We start from the raw sequence: 25,063 nt of genomic DNA, 5'->3' as shown, positions 1-25,063 counted from the left end.
AAATACATGCTTGAGAGTATCAGTTTCTGTTGCAAACTTCAGTGGTGCAGCACAAGTTCCTCATCTTCCTTGTTTATTGCAGGAGCTTGAAATTGTCCTCAACTGTGCTACTGTTGTTGTCTCTGTGTTTCCTAGCTTGAATATTTTCTGCTGCTCTATAATCATTAATGCCAGAATCGGACATTAGTTTTTCTCGACAGAGTGCTTGCCAACCTTTTTATAAGTAAGCCTGCCTGCTGTGCCTTCCCTTCTCCTTGCCCTGGCCTTCTTTCCTGAACCCCTTCCACTGCCTCCTGCCCCTCAGCCCCACTCCTCAAGATCTCTGTCTATTCACAACCCTCAAACCCAGATCTTCCTGTAGCTGCTCATTAGGGTTGCATTTTGGACCTTTTATATCTGTTTGTTGCTTTCTCTCAGGCTGTACCAGCTTAGGCAATAAGAGCAAGCTAATAGAATCATAGAATCATAAAATGGTTTAGGTTGGAAGGGACCTTCAAAGGTCATCTAGTCCAACCCCCCTGCCATGAGCAGGGACATCTTCAACTAGATCAGGTTGCTCAGAGCCCCGTCCAGCCTGGCCTGGAATGTCTCCAGGGATGGGGCATCTCCCACCTCTCTGGGCAACCTGGGCCAGTGTTTCACCACCCTCATTGTATAAAATTTCTTCCTTGTATCTAGTCTGAATCTCTCCTTCTTTAGTTTAAACCCATTACTTCTTGTCTTATCACTACAGATCCTACTAAAAAGTGTGTCACCGTCTTTCTTATAGGCCCCCTTTAAGTACTGAAAGGGTGCAAAAAGGTCTCCCCAGGGCCTTCTCTTCTTCAGGCTGAACAAGAACCCCAACTCTCTCAACCTGTCCTCACAGCAGAGCTGTTCCAGCCCTCTGATCATCTTGGTGGCCTCCTCTGGACCCTCTCCAACACATCCATGTCTTTCCTGTACTGATCCAGGCGGTTAATGTTGATGCACCTTGTTCTGGGATGTGTTAGAGGGGCACAACAGTTGCTGGGAACAATGATGTCTGAAGGTAATAATCCTTTTACAGTACCACTTAACCTCTGAACATACTGAAACCTCAGCAGAAAGACAGAGATGATAAAAGATTTGTAAACTGGTAGATGAAATATGGCTTTTCACTAAGCAGTGCCTGCTACTCTGTGAGTGATGCTACCTATAAGTATTGCAGAAAGTTCTGCTGTTTGTCTCATTTCTATCTGGTGGTGACCTGGGCTTTCTACGGGGCAGGAGGTCACATGAATTTGACTGGCACAGTGTGCAGCATTTGCATTTATTTCCATTCTTTAGTGGAAACAAGCAACAAACTGTATCAGCAGCCTGGAGTAGTTCAGAAATGCCACAGTTCATCGTGATACAGGATTTGAACAGTACCTGGACAGTGCAGCTGCTGTTCTCAGGGTGGGAATTAAAATTGGATACGGGGAAGAGAACCGGCCTGCTACCAGTGACTTCTGCCGTAGTTCCCTGTGGAACTTGGTTAAAAACACATAGCTCCTGAGACAGCATGTATCACAGGGCTCCCTCATCCCTCCAGCCGCTGTGGTGAGAGGTTTCCAGTTGTGTTTGCTTCAGCTGAAACCTGCGTCTTGCTGATGAGGTTGCTCTGACTCTGTACCAGAGTAGTAAAGAGCAAGATGAGGAGAGCACGAGGCAATCTTCCCCAAGGACTGCAGTGGCTGAGTTTGCAAAGCCAATAGCTGCAGTCAGAGAATCCTGACCTTTGCATTAGTCACTGTTGAATATATCCTCAATATTTATTTCAGGCTCACCGCACAGAAAGTGGCCAGCTTTGTTCAGCAGATATACGGCCTGCTCGGTTTAGCTGCATTAGCACAGCAGACACAGTAAAGCTCTTTCCCTGCACTCTCACAGACTTCTTTTAGAAGTCATTTAATATTACTGTGGAGGTAACATGATGTTCTGTCACTATTTTAGGCTGGATGTGGTCTGAGTTCATTAGCTGAAGTTTCCCAAATGTCATTTTTCTCTTTTGTAATCTTCAATTGTAACTATTCTTTTTCATAAACTTTCTTGTTGTTGTTTTGTTTTATTTTTTAAGAAATTGCATCTTTTTGGAAGATAGTATTTTGCACGTGGTTTTAGGTGCTTTTCATGGAGAAGTGGCTTATAAGTAATTCTGTGATTAGGAATCTAAAATAGTCTTTCTGTTGAACCCTAAAAAGTTATAAGAATGCCACAAAAGATTCTTAACAGAATTTCAGATGTTGGGCAATGTATTTTAATTTCAAATTGGGAATGATGTTGTGATTTCAGCCCTAAATTCTGAACAATTTCCAGCAGGACCAAACCTAGATGACTTTGATGAACGCTTTACCACACTGTAGCTCACCAACACCCAGAAACAGATGAACAGCATGAGGACATGAAAAGCCTTCCTTTGCTCAGTAAAACTGCTACCCTCACTGTGCTTTGAGAACTATGCCTTTCTCCCTAACTCATGCTTTGGTAATAGGGAGAAAATACTTAAATACTTGCTGTGCCAAAAAGTGAATCAGTTCTCTAGCACGTTCAATATAAATGAGATGTTTCTACCTAGAAATTTCCGCTTTAAAACTCAGCTTGACTACAGTTATTTTACATTTGAACTGACAAATGCAGAAAGCTCCCTCCCACTCTGTCTTCTCCCCAACTCTGTATCAGCTTACTGATGAACAAAATTATTGAAAAAAAGACATAGAAGAAGTAAGGGCAGCTCGGTAGTGCCCAAAAGAGAGGGAGAAAACCATCCCAAGTGCAGATGTGTTATAAAGCAGGTACCAAACCCTGTCAGTGCCCATCTATTCCAGAGTCTCATACCAGGAGAGAGCCTGTATTCACTTCTTCGGGGAAGGGTGGGATGACCACATGAACATCTGCTCCTAAAGCCTGAATATCAGTGCTTACACTGTGCACCAAAGCATGAAATTTTATGTCACAGCTCAAAAAAATGTGCTGATATTAAATATTTTATTTTGGGCATTATTTTTAAAAAGCTTGTTAAATTCCTAACATGAGCAGTGGTGTGAGGCAGGTGTGACATGGCTTAACTAGTTGTTACACAAAGAAGTATTTCCTTTTGTTGATTTTCTCTTTTATTCGGTAACCCTTGTTCCTGAGTTATAAACACACAGTTCAGGAGCACTTCTCATTTTCCTTTGTATTATTTTTTAAACTATGATACTTGTCATGTGCCCTTTTATTTACACCTTTTCAAAATGTTGCTTACCTTTTAAATATCTTCTTTGAAGAAGCGCTTCCATACTCCCAGTCATTACTGTCCCTAGTTTGTGAGCCTTCTCTTGTTTTGCAGTAACAGTTTCAAAAGGTGCTTACTAGCCCAGCTTTTGTTAACCTAAGCAAGGTATGGCCATTGATTATTATAGTATTAAAAACAATTTGTAAAAATAGTAAGTTATTTATTATTTTCCATGCACTGTCCTTGCAAAAGGACACAAGTGGTATGCAAAATGATTTTAAGCAAAGGTTAAGCTAAGGTGGTGATAGAGCTGTTCGTGTCAAGGGCAGCTTCATATCCTGTGTCATTGTATTTAGAGCACCACAAGGCAGGTGAATGGTTCAGATTGTAACTCCCAGTGTGCAGTTGTGTTGTCTATACACACATTGAATATCACCAGCCATGAGGTTCCTTAGGTGCCATCCAGATTTCTCACTCTCACGTGGGCAGAGTGCAATACATACTTGGTTATTTTCAGATTTTGCTGCCTCACTGCTTGCGCTTCTTCCCAGAACTGCTGTGCTGAGTGTGTGTTATGTTATCTTGGAGCACTTGAATGTTGCTGTGATGCAAACCAATGATCTGTTCTTCTGCTGTTTTTCTTGGCCCTTTTTTTTTATTCCTTGTAGGAACTTAAGTGCTGTCTACACCTTTTTGGGGAGTATTAGTTTAAATATATTTGCGTGTGATAATTAGTGTTGTTCAGTCTTCTGAATAAGAGGCAATTTTGAGCCTCTGCTACTTTGCCGACACCTGTTCTGGTGGCACTATGAAAATGGTGCTGTCCAGTCTTTTCCTCTGCCCAGGGCCTTCTCTGTTCTCACCCACAACATCAGTTTCTTCTCCTTCAGCCTCATCTTCTTCTCTCATGTTCACCCAGTCCCAGGCCAAGGAAAAGCACAGCTCCAGTAGTCTCCATCTCCCCTTACGAGGTGTGCTGGGGTGCCATTACGTCGTGACCCTTCTCTGCATTCCTGGACAAAGTGTTTTGAGGATTTGAGAGGGTGAGGGAGGAATGCTAGAGTGAGAGGAGCTAATGAGTCAGGGCTACTGCTCATGGGGGGAAGGGTTGGTGGAGCTTTCTGTTGGCTTTTCCTGTTTTGTTTTGTTTTGTTTTGCTTTCCTATATTGAGTGCTGTGTGCAGTTCTGGGTGCCACAGTATAAAAAGGATATAAAGCTACTGGAGAGTGTCCAGAGGAGGGACACGAAGTTGGTGCAGGGTTCGGAGGGGAAGCTGTATGAGGAGTGGCTAAAGTCACTGGGTCTGTTCAGCCTGGAGGAGACTGAGGGGAGACCTCATGGCGGCTACAGCTTCCTCACAAAGAGAGGAGGAGGGACAGACGCTGAGCTCTTCTCTCTGGTGACCAGTGACAGAACCCCAGGGAATGGCAGGAAAATGTGCCAGAGGAGGTTTAGGTTGGACATTAGGAAAAGGATCTTCCCCCAGAGGGTGGTGGAGCACTGGAACAGGCTCCCCAGGGAGGTGTCACGGCCCCAAGCCTGACAGTGTTCAAGAAGAGACTGGACAATGCCCTCAGACACATGGTGTGAACTGTGGGATTGTCCTGTGCAGGGACGGGAGTTGGACTCGATGATCCTTGTGGGTCCCTTCCAACTCAGGACATTCTATGATTCCATGATTTCTCTGTCCTTTTAGGTGAGATTGATGTATGGGATCATTTAGGGATTGCTGCCTGAGTGCAGCCCAACACTGGCAGCCTCCCTTGGAGGGAACTGGCCAGCAAACCTAACAGCTCATGGGGAGGGACATTCCCACAGGCAGGACTGATGTTCATGTGAGGCCAGAGGCTTTTTTGCATCATGTCAAGCCTGACTCCAGCCCCAGCCGCAAAATGCAAGTAGGCAAGATGGGTTTCTTTGCAACTGGTTGTGCATATTTTTTTAAGCACTTCATCCTTAGTTGCCTGAAAAAAAAAAAATAATGATATAAAGAAATCACTACAGAGACCTTTTGGAATAAGCCCAGGTAAAATGAATATTCTGTCTTTTGATTCAGATCCAGCCTCCCAATATTCAACTGTATTCACTAGTACAATGCTACTTACTTTGCACTTGGGGATGCAAGTATAAGTAAGATCTTTGACATAGGTAATAAAAGAAAGCTGGGTACTCCTGATCTGGAGATCTATAGAAAAGGCTTTTCCCTTCTGCCTTTTGCAACAGTTCTGGTGGGTGACTTGCTTCTTTCTACCACACACCTCAGTCCTTGTTAGAAGGAAGGAGGAGTTGGGGGGGAGGCAGAAATGGCCAGTATTATCCTGTCTCACAGCCTGGGTAAATTACTGGAATATTTTTCCATTTTAATCTGCAAGGTTGGCAAACTGACCACAGAAACATATCACTTCACTTGCAGCATTACAGTTGTGACAGGTTTTTAGACTCTGTATTAAAAGTAATTATAGAGAAACTTTTGCATTATTAACCCTCTTGCCTATATAATTAATTCTTATGGATTTAAAAACAAACACACAAATGTTTCTTTTTTTTTTTTTTCTCTTTTTCTTCAATTTTTGACAGATAGGGAAAGAAAAGTTCCACAAGCCACAATACTGGGGTTTCTGCAATAATGTTGCTATGCTGGTTGGAGAAGATAAACCTGGAATAGGAGGTGAACTGTTACCTGGTCAGAAGCTGAAACCTAAATACAGTGTGTTTCCCGAAGGGATGGGCAGTGATGCTCCTTCTTGGGTAGCATTTGACAAGCAGGTATGTGGAAATCTGTATGTTTTTTATGAATAGCTACAATATAGCAAAGACAATATAAAGGTGAAATTCAGTTAGTCACATACTTTAGAAGATTATTTTGTGCATGCAAAAAAACCTTCTTAGATTGACAAAAGGAGTAGTAATATCTATTTATCCATCATATTATAATAGTATGTTGGACAATTAATATAAACATGTAACATGCCATACAGCAATATATATACAAGTATTTATGTATTGGGATACATCTCCTACAGGGTATAATAAAAATAAGGAAGTGGTTGATATGTTTCTTTTTAGTGAAAATGGTGATAGTAAAGAAATTATCTGGCAACATGGTAAGAGTGGACGTAGGGTAGGCACCAGTCCAGGGGAAAATGTGCATGGGCATTCGGGAACCATTAACCACAGTGAAATGCCATAGGCTCAGAATACACTTATGCCATCATGTTTGCTTACTCAAAGTCCTGTTGACTTTTGTGTGATCTGTTCATGTGTAATATAGGTAGATTGTGCTATTATAGACACAGGAATTTAAAATTAATATTTTCTTTTGTTTTGTAAGAATGTAGTGACACCTTTAAAGTTAGAGACTTATCAAATAACTGTAATCTGTGATGATATGAATTTTCTAGCATGCTGTCATTTCTTTCCATGTTTAAATTTACATGAAATTCTACTTAGCAATGTTTTATTTCTAAAGTAAAAGGCCTACAATCAGAGAAGGAAAATGATACAGAAAAAGAAACCATTCAGCAGATCACAGAAATGTTGCATGACTAAATGATTACAGTGTTTAAATATTGGGAAGAATGGCTAGTCTCATAATTTTTGCTCTAAAAGATGAGCCATGCAGGTAATTGCAGTACAATTATGCCTTTGTCCCTTTGGCAGACCAGAACTCCTACACGAAAATGTGAGCCTTTAACAGATACATGTGACGAGGTTGGACTGGATGACCTTTGAAGGCCTCTTCTAGCCCAAACTATTCTATGATTCTATGATTCTATGATTTTATGATTCTATGATGCTATGACTTTGGTTGGCATTACCTCAGAAGTCCTTAGCATTGCTCACATAGGTTTCAGCAATGTGCTCAAGAATCACAGAACACCAGGTTGGAAGGGACCTCAATGATCATCTGGACCAACCTTTCTTGGCAAAAGCACAGTCTAAACAAGATGGCCCAGCACCCTGCCCAGCTGAATATTAAAAGTGTCCAGTGTTGGGGAATCCACCACTTCCCTGGGGAGATTATTCCAATGCCTGATTGTTTGCATCATGAAAAATGTCCTGCTTATGTCCAATCGGAAGCTTCCCAGGGGTAACTTGTACCCATTGCCCCTTGTCTTTTCCATGTGACTTCTTGTAAAAAACGGAGTCTCCATCTTCTTTGCAGCCACCCTTTAAATACTGGAAAATGGTGATTAGGTCTCCCCTAAGCTTTCTTTTCACAAGGCTGAATAAAACCAGTTGTCTCAGCCTTTCCTCGTGTGGTGGCTTTCCAGTCCTTTGATCATCTTTGTGGCCTTTCTCTGGACCCTCTCCAGCCTGCCTACATCTTTTCTTCTATAGTGGGGACCAAAACTGTGTGTACCACAGTGTTAAGGATTCAGCCAGTCCTGTACTTGCTTTATCTGCACCCTTTCAATGAGAAGGCATGCATTGGCTTCTCAGGGTCATACATAATTCAGCATGAATTAGACCCAAGTTTATGAAAGGAAGGTGTTAGGTAGGAGGCAGTGGAGACTTGCCATTGAACTTGGCTGGTGGGATGAGCTAAGTAGCTTTTGACATTCTTTTTCTAATCAGTGTATTCTTCCACAGAGCAGTACAGGCCAGGATTTTGCAGGTTCAGAATTGTCCTCTGGGGGGCTCATGTGTTTGTATTAATTGCAGACAGTTCAAAGGTACTACCCAACTGATTTAGCTTGCCCATTTAGGAGCCTAGAATGCAGGCATGTCCTCCAGTGCTGCAGTTTGTGACTCAGCAAAATGGACTACATGAAAAATGGTTTGAGTAGCTGTTTATCTTTTTAAATCTAGTCTGCTTTCTTACCATTTTCGTTTGGTTTTTAACTTTCAGCAATACAATAGTTGTTGGAGGAAGTACAGGCATGAAACTTCATTATTAAGTAGGTTAAAAAATAATGTTTGCAATTTCATATGCCTAATAGGAAGCAGGTGTAAACGTAATTTATTCTACGATTAAGTCCACACACAAGTCGCTGGGCTTGAAACGATGTTTATAATTTGACTACCACAGGTGTCAGGGAAACATAGTGCCAGCTTTGCAAGATACCACAGAGCTTATTCAATATTTGTTACTCTTGGTTATCATACGCAACATTTAATTTTTTAAAGAAAGGGGTGGGAACATTGCACACAGCAATGTACTACAGATGAGACATGAGTTAGGAAGCGTTACATTTCAAGTATTTTTAAAATTAACTTTGCTTTAAAATTAAAGGTAAGCCATGTTCTTTTCTGTTGCTTCCCCTTCTAAGCCTTCCTGAATCATATGTTTTGATCTGCAAAATTGCAGTTGGCTGCTGCATATTATTTCATACACAAGCATGTTGATAAGAGTATAAAGAGAATAAAGTTTAAATGCAAAAGAAGTTGTACAAACTCCTCAAATGGAGTAAACCAGGACATAGGTGTATGGTCAGTGAAAGAAATAAATACAGTGTATTTAGGACCTGATTGTGCTTGGAGATCTATGCAAACAGACCATTTCACCTGGCTGGTGTCTCATGCCATTCTCAGAGAAGATCATTGGCAAAATTAAGAACAGTTAGTAATCAAATAGGACACTTGAAGAATATGTTTGTCCGGTGCCTGTACTCTAATGGCTGTAGTCAGGTGGGACCAGCAGAACAGGGAAAAAAGGGTACAGCATCTATGGAAGTTTACAATGGTTGCATGACTGGGCAAGGAATTAAATCCAGCTCCTTGTCAGCAAAACCCCAGGATGTTCAGACTAGGCTGTAGTGGTTCCACCATAGTACCTTTTAAGTCCCTTGGAGTATTCAAGAGATTTACATAAGGCTCCTGGTCCTTCCAGAATAGTAGCTGGAGGCCAGGAAGGGTACTTTGGTCACCAAAAATGACACTATACGCCAATGTTTATTCAAATGGAAGGATGTCAAAATGTTAAAGGGTGATAGAGTTATGTTAGCTCTGTTGTATGTCAAATATTCTATCCAGTATTCTTGTGTTTGATACATAAAACAGTGAAATCCACAGTTAAAAATTATATGTGGCCAGAATTAATTTTTATTTATTTTCAGTTCTTTTGTCTGTAGGTTTTTGGAAACTTGCATATTGTACTACTTAAACCATAACTGATCGTGTCTAGATTTTTTGTGTGAAGATTTAATGCCAACAGGTTTAACGGGCAACAGTTATGTCATTTGATTAAAATTTAAATTTTATTTCCCTAACAGTGGCAGGTGACAGTGCAGGAGAGTTGATGCCAAAAATGTGTCTGTCATATTGTTTGATGCATGCTGAAAATGAGTGGGGTCTTAGCCTTTGAAAGAGTTTGTGGAAAGAACATTTCCTTAATCTCGCAGTTATCCTGACATAGAGGAGGGAGAGTGGCCTATTGAGAAGCCTGGCTAGGACACTGGGCAGCTGTTCTTGTGTGCTCCTGAGCAAGCCGCTGGCTTTCTCCCCCCAGATGTAGAAAAAGACATTGTGTTTTTCTATTAGAGTGTTTTAAAATTTCTGTCGTTAGTATTCATGGAAGTACTTTGACGTTTTCAAAGACACGTGCTAAAGGAATAAAGACTATTAACCGGTCTGTTCTGTGTCATATGGGGACCTTGGCTAGTTCACTAGATTTTAAGCATTTTCATGCCATGGTCTGCCAGATGCTCATTGAAACATAAGAGGTAAATTGTCTTTTTTCCAATGCTTCAGTTTGTCTAATGAATCAAGAATAAACGTAATTGAATATATTAAATAGAATAATTGCACAAAATGAAGTATTGATTAGCACTGATTTGACTCAAATGTGCTGGGGGAGCAGGATGGAAACCGTGTTTGAATTACTGCCTCCTTGCACATACTTAACCATGGCAAGCATTTTGGTAGATAATACACTATTGAGCAGATAATTGTTGCACATTCCCTTAAAATTGGTCTTGGTGATTAAAGACCATAAATGATACCAAGATGTGCAAAACCTCTGTAATGGTTTGCTGAGTTTGAGCTGGGATCTCCAAACGTAAAGGCCACTGCAGTCCACCACTGAGCACCTTGCCTATGAGGGTTTTTTTTCTTGCATTATTGCTATTGCAAGAGACTGTGAAGACCAGTTGATATCCTCTCCGAGATTTCCCCACTTGCTGAACTGCAGAACCAGGTAAGTTTTGAAATGCCAGTGTTGCACAGCTCTAAGTGATGCCTGAAAAATGTCATCTCTCTCCGATAATCTTCAATACCATTCGTTAGCCAGCTTGCAGGGTCTGCTTGAAAAGAACTCTTCTTTCCACTTACCTCAGTGATAAATCCATGGCTGTCAAAATGCTCTTTATTTTCCAGCAATTCATTGAATAGAAGTCTAAAATTTGCTTCAGGACCTAGGTAGCTCATTGTACTATCAAAAGTGCTTTGTTCAGAAGATTTTCTAAGCAGCTTGCTGATAGTTTTAGATTTGATTTATTTCTTTACTTTAGAGTTCCATCGCTGCTTAGATGTTGTGATAATAAAATGCCAAGCAAATTATTTTACATTTATGTGATTTAATGTGGATTTCTCTTCTTACATTTCTGAGAAATAAATCTACCTCCTAAAATCCATACATTTAGTTACTTATAATCTGTACAATCTTATTTTATTGAGGTATTTTACAAAAGCATTGGAGATTTTGCTGCTTTATACTTATTTATTGTTTTTAATAGGTATTGTCTTTTGATGCCTATTTTGAGGAGGAAGTGCCTGACAAAAACCAAGAACTATATAGAATCAGATATTGTAAAATATACTTCTACCTGGAAGATGATACAATTCAAGTGCTTGAACCCCGAGTGAAAAATAGTGGCATAAATCAAGGTATCTATTTTTACTAGCATTCTTTTTTTGCCCTTTATATCTTTCTTCAGTACAGTCTTGGTTTATTCCAAAGGATATGTAATGTAGACTTATAGTTAAAATGAGATGTAAATGAGCAGCTATAATTGTCTTTTCTTGTTATGGATCATAATGTGAACTTTTTTATTGTCTTAGTTTCTGAAGATGTAGGTTTTGTAAGGCAGAATCCCCTCCCATACACAATTTTTTTCTCTAATATAGTTGTTTGAAATCATATGATAGTAGGTCTCTTGTCAGTGTCGTTTCACTTCTGCAACAGCAGATTTTGTTCTAGATCTCTGTTTCTGAGCCTGGTTCCTCCCATGCTGGCACTGATGGTAAGTTCTCTAGCTGCAGCTCTGTAATTGTTCGTTAGCCATTGCAGTATCTATGCTTTTACTGAAGGAGAGCGCCTTTTGTGCCTCTGTTGGTTCTTTCATGATTAAAGTGCCCTTGGCACAGTAATTTTTCCTTGACACCTCCAAATTAAGAAGCTGCCTTGCCTCAGTGTCACATCACTGCACTTGGGCCAGCCTGAGGACTTTTGGAGGAGGGTTTGCTGAGTTGATTTATTGGAGTATTAATGGATTTGGTTTACATTAAGAAAATGTGATCTAGCAGTCAACATCCTGTTACAGAAGGGGAACACAGCTGCTGCTTCTTGGTGTTTATGGGTTAGTGCCAGAATTAAAAAAAGTTTTCAAGGGATATAGTCCAGATAAGCAGGATGTCTTGGGATGACTGCGCCTCCCAGTCCCCAAAGATATTTTGTACATTCTGGTGGATCTTAGCACAGCAATTTTCAAATATAAGAAACCATTTAACTACCGCATTCTTTTCCAAGATGAGCAAATGCTATAAATTTCTCTGTCTACAGAGTAGAATAATATTTAAAAGTGTTATGTGCATCATTACTGCTAGACTTGGGATAAAATTACCTGGGAATCTTCTCTTAAACCAGTACATCAGGCCCTGCTCTCCTTGTGTTGAGTAGTTCTTCTTGCCAGAAATCTTGTTGGCTCTTCAGTGGGATCCGATTTTGAATTCAGAGAAACGTCCTCCTACTCCTATATGGGCAAGTGCTTTTTCAAAAGCTGAAGGAAAGTATGTTGGATCTCCTCTTCTGGGAACTTAGAAGTTACTTACCCTCTCCCGTTATATGTGTGAGTCTGGAGACATCATTTGGTTTAGGTTTTCCTTGACTTCTGTGTCATGTGAGTGGGAGCGGCTGTTTCTGGATTTTGTGGCTTAGAACAAATGACCATTGACAAAGGAAGAACAGTTAACCCGAGAGGCAGAGGTGACACCTTTGAGAGGCAAGGTGGAAGCCAGGTTCATTAGAGCAGGATAAAGCAAATTCAAAGCTGATTCCTTTGAATTTCACTATAGGAATGAGTAATTTTCATTGTCTTTGTGGTATGGGTTGTGCAAGCTGCCCCTTCAGGCCTGATGTTCCTGGCAGTCTAGTCATGACCCTGTGGTGACAGGAAGGTTACAGTTTCTCCCTGTTAGCCTGGTTGTATCTTATATTAGTGGTTTTGGAGTCACCTTTGGTATTTGATCTAAAATAAATTAACTGAATAGTGTTAGAGGAAACAAGAATTCTCTGAGTTTTCCATGCAAGAATGTTTTGAAGGTCTCTTTGGCTTTGTATCAGTACTTTATTTGCGATAAATGAGTATACACAATGTATTAAACTGATGGTTTGAAAAGAAATCTTCCAGGGTATGAAAGGTGCATGTAATTTATTTCTTGCTGGTACCTGGGCTGATAAGGAAGCTCCATGTATTGATTGTATTTAGGGAGGAAGAGATACTGTAGATTGAAAGGCCCAAGGACTATTTGGGCTTCACAGCTGATGAGAAGATCTGGGGCCTATACTTTATCATAAACATTTACGCAAATATTCTTATCCTAGAGAATAATATGATGTAGAGAGAAAAAGGTGGTGCAGGTGCCTATCAGAGGTTTATTTACTGACATGCACTTGGGCAGTGACTTCATGCTCCATAACTGAAGAGCAACCACAAAGTTGTTATGTTAAAGGCACTAAACATTTGTCATTGAACACAGGCAAAACAGTGTTCGTTAAAGAGAAATCCCAAACCATTAACTACTGGTCTTATTCCATTTTCAGTTAAAAATTGGCCCATTGCCACTTCTATTATAATTATATATCTCTCTTATATGATTCAAATTCCCCGTCCTGACTGGGAATATTTAAGCCAGAGAACAACAGAAATGTAAGTGTGTGCATTGTGAAGCTTGTAAACTGAAGCACAAAGGAATGAAAATCTTGCCCATGATCATGCAGAAAAAGTCATTAACAGGACGAGGAACTGAACTGAAGTTCAGGATCTTAACTGTGATGTTGTCCTCTGCATGTCTGCTGAAACACAACACTCCAGTTAATTAAAAGGCCAGGGATCTGCAGAGGAGAGTTCAACTGTAGCAGAGCTTGGAATGTTGGAAGGCAAAGTGCACTGAACAAAAAGAGCACAGGTGTAGGGATGTGGGCGAAGGAAGAAGTGTGGGAACATCAGGAGCAGGATAGGCTCAGTCTGTGTTAACAGCTGGAGAGCTGCAGTGTCAGGAAAGGGGTTGTGTGAAGGAGGAACAATAAAAAAAACATGATGGAAAAAGTGGAATTCAACTGTTGAAGGCAGAAGGTGGTGGTGACCTTAACTTGGATATTTGCGCTGGCAGAAAAGTTATAAAATAGGCAGCTCAAATGGTTGTTCTCAGGAGTCTTCTTGCAAAGTATAGCAAGTGCTGGGGTAGATCAAAGGCAGGTGATAGGGTAGATCAAAGGTAGATCTTTTTAGCTTGGCTGGTTAATGCCTTGAGGCCATGGGATTACCAGAGCTTGTGCTGTAACCCACAAATGAGAGCTTGAGGGTCTGAATGGATGTCCCTGGGCATGGTGGGATCAGAGAAATGTAGTATAATAGTTTCCCACTGTACTCTCCACTGTGGGTAGCACTTGTGGCTTTGCAGAAGAAAAACTTGGAGAGGTTTATGGACTGTAGGAAGATGTGGCGAAGGAATACCTGTCAAGTACGTTAGAAGAATTTCTAACTTTGTTTATAATTTTACAAAACTAAAACAAATTGGCTTTGGAAAAAAAGAAAAAGCCAGAAAGTGTGCTTTGATCATTGATCAAGACCTCAGAGTGACACAGTAAATGATCTGTGGGAAATGCATTTCAGTGACTTTAAAAAGTGCATTACGGAATTGGCTGCTGTACTTGGGCATGAATTTAGACAGATAAGGTTGCTACCAAATAACTGAAATTTAAACTTCATTTAATTTTGGAAACTGCCTTGCTGTAGTTTGAACTTTGGAAAATATTAGAAGCATTAGAAGAAATCTATACAAACAGAGAAACTCAATGCAAAACACAAAGGAATGCAGGGGTCAACGTGAACTTGAGAAACCAGAATCAAAGCAAAAAATACCAGGACAATCACAGTGCACAAAAAATAACTAAAGATAAGGGAGTACAGAGTGAAGGGAATGACAGTAAACTTAACCACATAACAAACTCCACTGTGTTCTTCCGGAGCCAGAATGCTAATTACTCTTCCCATATATAAAGAAATCCTCCCATAGAAAGTCAGGCTAGATATGGCAGTGCAAGTGTTTTGTAGATCTAATTCCCACTTGACAGGACTGTGGCTGGCTGATACTGTCTTATCAAAAGGTCATTTGTGTCCCATGGGGTTGACTGTAGCTTCCAGTACAATCCAGGCCCTGCAAAGCAGAGCAGAGTGGAGTGTCTGGCTGGTTTCCCCAAGGTCAGCCAGCTGAGAAAGAGAGTGGAGCTGCCTGCTGGCTGGGTTCCCAAGGCCGGCTGCCTGAAGAAGAGAGTACAAGCAGGAAAGTGAAGTTGCAGTCAGCTTCTCCAATATAACTGATGATCTAAGGGTTTAAAACCTCTCCTGAGGCCTTGAAATAATCATGATTTTGCTATACTTGATGGTGGCCAAATCATGACCTCACTATGTTTTGAGGTAGGTAAGTGAATGCGAGAAGCCCCCTTGTTTATTGGGGTGAACTCTTTGTGTCATAGGAATAGTAGTGGTTGCTTCTCCTCCTTTCTGTGCAAAGAGCATACAAACTCCAGATGTTACCCATTCCTCTCCTCTCTCTAGTGTGCTCCTGAGTAGTGCAGAAGGAATCAGAAAGCTGTGCTGAGGAAATTCTTGTTAGCACTTTATTTCTTCTGCAAGGCAGTGTAGCAGCAGAGACCGAATCATTTGCCGCCCAGCTTTGTAAGCTGCCCCATAGACAAAAGGCCTTCACTACTATTAAGTTCTGCTTAGGCTGCTGCTGTAGTTGCCAAATAATCAGAATCCCTGAGAGAAAAGAAGATATACTACAAATTATGGTGTGGAACTTGATGTCACAACCACAGTTGGAGAAAAGCAGTACCCCAACTCCCTTTACAAAAGCACAGTAGAAGAGAGCTTTAGCCTGACCAGATGCAAATATTTAAAATAGTTCTTGGTGGTGCACTAGAATAGTCTGCTTGATAAACTGACAAAAGAAACATCAAGAATAACCATCCATCCTAAGCAACATGAGTGTTGCGCATGCCCAGATCCTCCTTTAACAATTTGTAGCAAATTTCTAGAAGTAGAAATGAAATTATTTTCCAGAAGGAAGGACAATTTAAAAAATGCTGAGACCTAACCTCAGCTGATCAGGTTTTAGTAAATTTCAAATTCAACAATATAAAGTGCATCCTCTACATGTGTTGATCAGGCACAATGATACCTAATAAAAGCAAAGATATCATCCTTTCTACAGATACTATCCTTGCTACAGATATTATCTTTTCAAGACATTTTCTATTAGGAAAGAAATTCTTGTCCATCAGAACAAAATGGGTATGTGTGTTGTACTTTGAAAAGTGATATGGAAAACTAGCTGAAAGCTTATTCACCAGTTATGAGGTGAATATATGCTCCGAAAACACATCATATTAGAAAAATGTCATCCATTCTATTTTTACTAAAATTGTGATTCAACAGGATTTGCATTTTTGCAGAGGACTGTTCTGACTGAGCACATTATCTGTTGATTTTTGTAGGAGTGACCCAAAGATTAGTCCAAACCAGGTAAATATTTTAAAGTATGTGGTGTTGTTAGTGGTAATGTGATGCAGTTTTGCATCATATTAAAAGGTGCTAATTACCATATTTTCTAACTAATAATTCCATGAGGATGCATCTTAAATATGTGTATAAGTATGCTTAAACAGATAGAGATTAAAATTTGTTTTATACTCAAAGGTCAGTAAACAGAACGTAGGATTTGCTGCATGTGAAACATCAGGATACTGAAGGGGTCTTAAATGATTATTTTAATGGGAATGTAAAGTAAATCTGCTTTGTTGCTTTATTCCTCTAAAAAATTAAGGGTATGTTTTCACAGTTAGAATTCAACAACTTCGATAATGTAGTAGTGGAAGGTATTTTGTACAGATTAGTCCTTAGGGAAATAAAGTGAACAATAAAGAATTTCCACAGACTAATTTAGAAATAAGGCCCTCCAAACACCAAACAAAACCACACAGCAATATCTTTCTCCCTCGTCCTCTACCTCTCATCTTCTCCCCAGGCCCCCTCCACCCTAACCTACTCCCAAAACAAAATAGCAGTCCTGGAAAACGATCAAACAGGACTCAGTGGGAAACATGACGAGATGCAGAGCTGAAGGGCACTGGAACTAGATCCAGTTCTGTAGCGAGAGATGATGAGATAGACCTTTTAGATAATTGTGTCTAGTAAACTATTGTTGTAGTAGTAGTTTAGTACCAGAACTATTTTTCGTTTTGGAATTTTTGAGTGTTTACTGCAGCTGTCCTAAAGTTGCACATTTTATAATAACTGAAATTTAAAAAGTTGCTGTGAACCTGTGGAATTATTATAATAATATGGACTGGTGATTCCTGTCTGCTCTTAGCCAGTGGGTATCTGCATTGTAAAGCTGGTGTTACAGAAGCGTCTTGGTTGGTAAACACAGCGAAGAGCCTGAGGCTGAAGATTGGACCATCTTTTTTATTATCTGCAGGGTATTTTCACACAACTATATTGAGGTATTGATGTGGCAAAACTTTCGCTGTTGTCTTTTTTGTTCTCTTATAATGTTGAAAAAAATAATTCAGTCCCAGCTGTGCTGATCTGCTGTTCTTTGTGAGCTCTGCCTTCACTTGGAATAAATCATAGCTTGTAACACATGCAGCTGCATGCCTTTCTTTAATGTATGTGTTACTTATTTCTTTAATGAGACTGTAGCTTATAAATGGTTTCTAATATACTTGTAGAACACAAAATCATTTAAGTTGGAAGGGATATCTTAAAATCATCTAATCCCCCCCTCCCTGCTTCAAGCACCATCAGCTAGAGCCAGATGCCCAGGGCCATGTCCAGTTGGGTTTTAAGTATCTCCAAGAATGGAGGCTTCCCAGCCTTTTTGGACAGCCTGTTCTAGTGTCTGATCATCCTCACCATAAAAAAAGTGTTTTCTTGTGTTTAGATGGATTTTCATATCTTTTAATTTGTGACTATTGTCTCTTGTCCTGTCAGTGGGCACCACAGACAAGAGCCAGGCTCTGCCTTCTTTATTCCCTCCCATCAGGTATTTATAAACATTGACAAGTTTTCCTCCCAAGCCATCTCTGTTCCAGACTGAACAGGCCCAGCTCTCTCATCCTTTCCTTGTATGAGAGATGCTCCAGTCTCTTAGTTGTCAGCAGTGAGTACTTTTGAAGCATTACCCAATTAATCACTCTCAGTTTTCAGCTGATAGACCAATAGCAGTTTCCTTCTAATGTGGTAGATGTAAACAAATACAATGCTCTCAGAATAACAGTCCTTTCATTTAAAGACTATCAATGAGAGAATTTAAGTGTGTACTTTAAAAAAGTTTAAATGTATCTCTTTTTTCTTCTCCACCTCCTTCCCACCCTTTTCTTTTTGGATACTGTTCCTGTTAGACTATGGGTTATGAGTTCCTGGCTCTGTATTTTTGAGATGGATTCTTTACTGCAGCCCAACAATCAGCCTGGCTCATCTCTGTTGTCTCTACTTTCAGTGTGCTCCTTAGGGAAGCTCAGTTGAATGTGCCTCCCTCTGTGCTTGATAGGTCACACTTTTTTCCTTGGTAGAGCAGTTTTTTTTCTCTCACCTTAATTATATATGGCTCTCCTCACCCTACAGAGTGTACAGACAAACCTTGTCCCTCCCATCCCCCCCCCACCACATGTTTATGCACAACTTTTTTGTTTGTTTGTTTGTTTAAATAAAAATTAATGATTAAACAATTAATGAGTACTGGAAACTGCTGTTATTTTTCAAGAAGAGTGAAAAAGATGTCTCTTTTCATAATGAGAAAAGTAGTTTGAAAAAATACTAACCTATTGTATTTGCACCAACAAATGGAAATTTATTGTAGAGGTTTCCTGTTTGCTCCAGAAGATGGTGATTTTCTGCATTAGCTTCAGTCAAATACTAGAACTTGAAGTTCCAGATTATGATCAGCAAGTAGCGTTGTTGATAAAAAGGATCCTCCTGCCTAATAGTTCTTTTGCTGAATGAAGGATAATTTTGTTTGCCCAAATAACTTCATCTGTTTTGGTGATATCAGCATAGAAAATTAGCAAGTCTGTGAAGTGATCCTTAGAACAACAGTAGTTAATCTATTAATACATTCTAATTCTAATTCTTTTACAGGAACTATTGTTCGACGGCATCGGATTCCACTTCCACCTCCTCATGAAGATCAGTTCTATACTATAGATCATTTCAATATCAACATAGAAGTAATCTTTTATGCCCGAAGATATAAGATTATAGATTGTGACCAGTTTACAAAAAATTTCCTCAGGAAGATGGGATTTCGATTAAATCCTCCTGCTGATCGTCCAGATGACCCATACACCAAAGAGCGACAGAAGGTCAGATCAGGGAGTAATAGTGAAAACTTAATAAAAGCACCATCGCTATAAGTATTATGTACATTATAGAAAATATTTCTCTAATAGCAAATAGAAAGTAGCTATTTCAACATAATAAATCCCAAGAGAAAACTTGCTTTACAAATTTCTATTATATGGCTCATTGTATTAACATAGTGAAGTCCCATCTATAACTGATTTTCTCCAGATTTATTCACATGCCTTTTGAAACAGAACAAAATAAATTGGTAAAAATAAAATAAACCTCTCAATATTAAACTGAAAAAAATTGACCTATTATATGTTCTACTCATGATTTTACTTGAGCTAATTTAATGATAATAAACACTTTTAAAGTGTTTAAAGGAAGATCTAATTGTAATGGTGGTTCAAGCACCTCCATGGCTTGCTGCAGACTCACTTGATCTATTCATACGTCATCTTTCATCTCTGCCTCCACGTTATTAACAGCTCTTTGCATGTGTAAAGCAAGTTCTTCTGTTGCACAGAACCCAACACTCTGCAGTTTTAGGACTTGTGAGGTTTTATTTGAACACAGTTCCCTCTTTTATGAGTATATGGGTATACATACACACCTCCTCCAAAAATCTCACTCAGAGCTCCTAGATGCTTTGTGGATTCTTCTCTGCAGGATTTGGGATCTTTTCTCTGGGAATAGTAGTGGGAACGATGTTTTCCGTAGGGAATAATGACAGTTTCCTCAGTTCTGGTTTTCCTGACCTGGCTCTGTTAGGACTGTTAGCCCATGATATGCAGCCTGATGTGACAGATCCAGCCTAGTACTCTGAAAGCAACAAGTGCTGCACGGACCTGTTGCATTCAACATAATCCTCCTATGGAGAAAACTGCTGCAGCTCTCAGCAACAAAAAATGGAAGGTAATTGTGACTGAGAAGTATAGGATAATTTGTGTGTCTCTGAGGCACCCTCAGGCCAATGTGTTGGTGTCACTTCATGCATGCTTTCAGGCTTTTTGCAGTCCCTCAGTGAAAAGTAGTATGTCCCCTGGTTCTGCATAGCGGTGACTTAGGCTGGCCATGGGTTACTTTTCCCTTACTCGGACATTGTAGGTAACATGCTGAGTTGTCTTGATATTGGCAGACTGCATCAACATTATATATGGTACTGCATAACCTGCTTACTTGTTTTGTTGTTGTTGTTATTCTTTAAAAACAAGCAAAATGCTCAAGTATTGTGCATATGTGTACCTTAAGAGAATGGAAAGGAGAAAAAAATTTGAGAAATAAAAGCATCAGAAGACCAAAAATTACTGAAATCTAAGTCTTAATATTCTCAGTTGTTCTACAGAAAAGTCATCTCGCAAATTCTGGCTGCTTAATGCTCTCACTTTCCTGTGACTAATTTGTGGAAGGTATTTTTTTATTTATTAAGGGTAGATTGCTCTGGACTGCTTTCAGCAAAATTAAATTGGTTTGCACTGGACTCCTAATAGGTAGCCAGAAAATGAAGGTATGAGGGAAAGTAAGGAATACAATGACATAGAACATGAAACCAATGAAAAATATAGCAAATCCCTTAGATTCATATTTCTGTTTCATTGGAGGTGATATCCCATGGGTCAGGAAGGAGGAAAGATAGTAGTGGGATGGTAAATACCTGAGTTGTAGCATATGAGCATGATGATACCTGAAATGGAAAGAGTGCTGCAAAACAGCAGGGACATTGGCAGGCAAAACTTAGTTCTGCTCTCCATATATTAAGAATTGATGCTCTTAAAGAATGGTCCTTTTCCCTCTCATATTTTTAAGGCCAGAAAATGTATCAGTGGGTAAACAGAATGATATAAACTGTTGATAGTCAACAGTTCTTTCTGTTCAGACAATTCAACTTACATTGTCCTATTAATGTCTGTCAGCATTCTTCTTTGGAAGCAATTTCATAGAATTTTGCAGATTAGAAGGACTGTCTTGCCCCTTCACTTTGGACATGATGGATTTTAACTTGGCAAAAAAAACCCTGGTCAGGTTACCATTTAAATATGTGTCTGTGACTAACAGTAGGTAAATGCAGACCTCAGATTGTATCATCATCCTGGGATCCGACTTAATGCAGTGCTACTGATTGTGCAGCAGCCATGACTGTAGATACCTTCTTGTCATAGGTCACATCAGCTGGAATACATCTTTAGTTGGAGATTTGCTATTCCTTTTCAGACCTATGGGTGTATATTGAGAGGAGAACATACAGACCCAGTACCTGCCAACTGTATGACACGAATCAAAAGTGAATAAACTATGTATTAAAACTAAAAGAAAGAAAACGCCAAAGGGAAAAGAAATAATTAATTCTTTATGCCACATCATCTATAGGAAATAATTTTGAAGGAAGTGAATCAGGAAGGGTGATGTTATTTGGAGATGTAGTCATATGATTACCATGGGCAATTTGTTGAAAATGTGAGCTGTACTATAAATAATTTAACAATTCTCTGATCTGAAGGACATTATTGCAAGAAAAACAAGGATCAAAACCAACCCAAAATTGTTTTCATATATTTTCTGAGGGCATAGCAGCCCTGCAAATAGTTCTTTGCTAACAGCATAAATAGCGTTTCATTTATTTTAATCGTGTGACGTTATTTGAAAATCCTAAAAGCATGTTCTAATATTAGATGGTACCCCACAGTATGGTATCCTGTTTTTAAAAACAAATAATTTAAAAGGTGGTTCTCTTAATTTCTCCTTTATCTGCAGATTCTAGATAGTATGAATCCATTGCGCCCTTATGAGCGCATTGACACTTTGAAACAATTTCTGGAGCATGATGGACATGTTTTACGTTTTTTCTGTGTGTGGGATGACCCAGAATCCATGTTTCATGACCCACGGGAACTTGTTCTGCACTATTATTTGGCTGATGATACTATTGATATGAAAGAAATTCTACCAGTAAACTCAGGCCGGGATGCAGTTCCACTTTTCCTCAGAAGAGATAAGCTTCCAAAGGTGGGGAGTGAAAATTTCAGCTTATTTCAAATTATTCTACTAATTAAGAAATATTAAATTCCTTGTTTTGAAAATCCTGTTTTAGGATTGTAATGATATTTAGAAAGTGTTATCAGAATATTAATCATAATTGCATGGTTTAGGTTCTACACATATATAAGAGAACTTAATAACTGATGGAAAAAAATAAGTTTAGTCTTGTCATGCTTAAACTAAAAGGAGAAAGAATTGAAAGATATTCTATGATTTCTTTTCTCCCATAGTAGTGTATTAAGGTAATGGAAGCTTTGCAGTAATGGAAGTGCAGAAAATTAATCAATATTGATAAATAGACTAATGTAAAACTGAGGTGAATTCAAATTTAATCCATGAGACTTATATCTGGAACCTTTGGAAAAACTCAGTATTTCATAACATTACTTCTTTGGAGCAAATCTAGAGTGATTTCTTAAAATTGAGTTCCTAGATTTGGGACCTTATGCAAAGCTAGTTAAAATCAATAGAAATCCATGAATAAGCTTTGTCAGGCATTAATGAGGTTCTTATTTGAGAAGGCTTCTCTCAGAGAAATCTTCAAGAGGTTTGAATCCTCTGTAACCTATTATGATTATAAAATTAATGAGCTGGATACTCTTCTGTATCGCTCCAGACAGATCCTGATGATAGAATAATGTCAACCCACAGATGGAGTAAAATACTGTGGAACCTTTTTCTTTCTTTTCCTTCTAAAACTGGTAATCTATTTGTGATGCCGTAGATGTGCATCAGATTTCATTGTAAAAGCCTAACAGCAAAATGTTGCACTTTTCTCACCTTGTGGATCCTGTGTTCTGAGATGCTGATTTATCAGTGGCTCTATGTTAACAGACCCCTTCTACCATTAAAGTCCCTGTTTGCAATTTTAAGGGCTAGCTTCTTCCTCTGAATTCAGTGGAAATTTTGAGAAGGGCATCAGAGGAGATCAGTCAAAAGTTGAGGTGTCGGGGAAGGTGGTATGAGAAAATAACCCACTTTGGTTATCCTGTATCATCAGTTTGTTCAGAATTTTAAAAAATGTAATGTGCTTGCCTATTCAGTTTGATATTAGTGGGATAAATTACTGTTGTAATTTTGAAACTTAAAATAGAAACAAAAATACTAACAATTTTGCCAGTAGAATCATTCTGACTTGAATCCCCTGTATTTATGCAGTGGTTAGCACAGTAAGACCAACCCCAAGTGGTTCTTCTGCATGTTTTTATAGTAATTACCAATCAAAATAATAGCTTTTAGAGCAGATGTTGACAAGGATGTGCTAGTTTGGATGTGCTAACCTTTGCTTTCTATTATTTACTTCCAGTGAAAAGGAGACTTTACTCTTGGATACATAGTAAGATTCTGATTGCTTCTTCTGGCATACATACTGGCTTTTGACATATACTCTGGCTTTTAGGTTCAGTAGTGTAATATTACATTAGAATTTACTAAAAATTCTCCCAAGAAAATACTACAATAACAGCCAGTCTGTAAAAAACTTGCCAGTTCTAAGGTAACCACATTCTGTTTCTTCACTGTTAAGAGTATTTTTTAAGAGTTGCTCTCTTTTCTTGCAGGATGCTCCCACTGGGCTCTATCAGCCAGGCACAATCACCAATCACACTGTTCTCAATGTGCTTGGAAATTTAGTAGGAAACAAAGGCCGTTACATTCTGGACAATCGTAAGGTCAGATATTATTGAATTCCTCCAGATCTTGAATCTCTTTATAGTTATTTTTGTAATTTCTATGGTTGTTATCCTCTACAACTAGAGTTATTTTATAAAATTGTGTTGCAACTGGAGAATAACTCAAATGAAAACTACTGAGATTTACTGTATGCAAATTCCACATTTATGAAAGTGAGGTAGCTTAGTGTGGGTGAAAAATACTTGCAAATGGACTATGAAGGTTATATTTTAAATCACACGCACTAAATGACCTAGATTTTAAGAAAGGTTGTGGGATTCTGAGATTTATAGAGCTGCTGTATAAATGATTCCTTTTTTATTAGACTGGAGCAGTGCACCAGGAATTTTACAAAGACAGTGACCTGAAAATAGGGGCAGTAATTAATGTTTGGGGAAGGAAGATAATACTCTGTGATTGTGATGAATACACTAAAGAATATTACAGGACAAAGTATGGAATCGGTAAGTAGTGATAATTATCTTTTCCTTATGAGTATTTTTACACTTCTGAGTTTGACAGAGCTGTCTTCCAATTTTATTACTGACAAAACATGTTCATTAAAACCTTTGACAATAACAATCTGTTGTAGGCTGTTAAACAGCAAAGCAGTAATTTTGCAGGTGATCCAGAAGGGCTTTCTTATATGTTACTCCGTTGAAAACTAACACAAAATGTACATATTCTGTTCCTAACTGCCTCTATTTTAAAACCAGAATGACAAAATAGTCATATGGATAGACTGCCAAGTCTTCTTCTCATCTTCCCCCTCCCATTCCAATAGCTGTGTTTGCAGTCAGAAAATAATGAAGAGCATATAGTGAGTGGGTAAATAGAGTGAGCTCAATTATTCCCCATTACACTGTGCTTCATTTTATATGGATGTCAGAATCCTCATATAATAAGATTTTCTGACACAACAGTAGTAGTCTGTCACATTACTGGTTTTTACAATGCAGTTTTGTGTATTCTGGACCATTAGCATATGTATCCCCTGAAGTTTCAGCACTGCATTCAGGAAACATTAAGCAACTATGTCCATAATGGAAAAGCATTTTGGAAATGTGTAACAATTGGGGCTTTCGTTTATCTGTCTCTGAATTCCCTCAGTCAGACTTGCTAATGGTTCTATTATGGACATCTTCCTGCAAAACCAACTTAGTTACTTTATGGCAGTTTATTCATTCAATAAATATAGCTAACTGGCTGACTGTTCAGAGATGGTTGGAAGAATCCTACTATGGCCTTTCTCTGACATTGGGAAATAAAATACCCAGGTAGACTATTTCTTTCAGCTTGACTTGTGATTAGATAGAGTGTAGTGTTTGGATCAAAGATTGCCTGCTG

General features: G+C 39.0%; 1 protein-coding gene across 1 annotated transcript in view; it reads left to right on the top strand.

The window, feature by feature from the left end:
- Positions 1-25,063, top strand: part of EFHC2 (EF-hand domain containing 2) — a gene marked incomplete at both ends in the record, with an annotated part of 66,783 nt that overhangs the window by 4,652 nt on the left and 37,068 nt on the right. Inside the window, 6 exons of the mRNA XM_080360912.1 lie at positions 5,796-5,984; positions 10,895-11,045; positions 18,803-19,026; positions 21,761-22,012; positions 23,605-23,715; positions 24,042-24,180. Of these exons, the coding sequence (XP_080217038.1) occupies positions 5,796-5,984; positions 10,895-11,045; positions 18,803-19,026; positions 21,761-22,012; positions 23,605-23,715; positions 24,042-24,180 (1,066 nt within the window). The remainder of the gene's footprint in view (positions 1-5,795; positions 5,985-10,894; positions 11,046-18,802; positions 19,027-21,760; positions 22,013-23,604; positions 23,716-24,041; positions 24,181-25,063) is intronic.

The sequence above is a fragment of the Nesoenas mayeri genome (assembly GCF_963082525.1).
Source record: "Nesoenas mayeri genome assembly, chromosome: 1".
Classification (NCBI taxonomy): domain Eukaryota; kingdom Metazoa; phylum Chordata; class Aves; order Columbiformes; family Columbidae; genus Nesoenas; species Nesoenas mayeri.
This window is presented reverse-complemented; position numbering and strand designations above follow the sequence as displayed.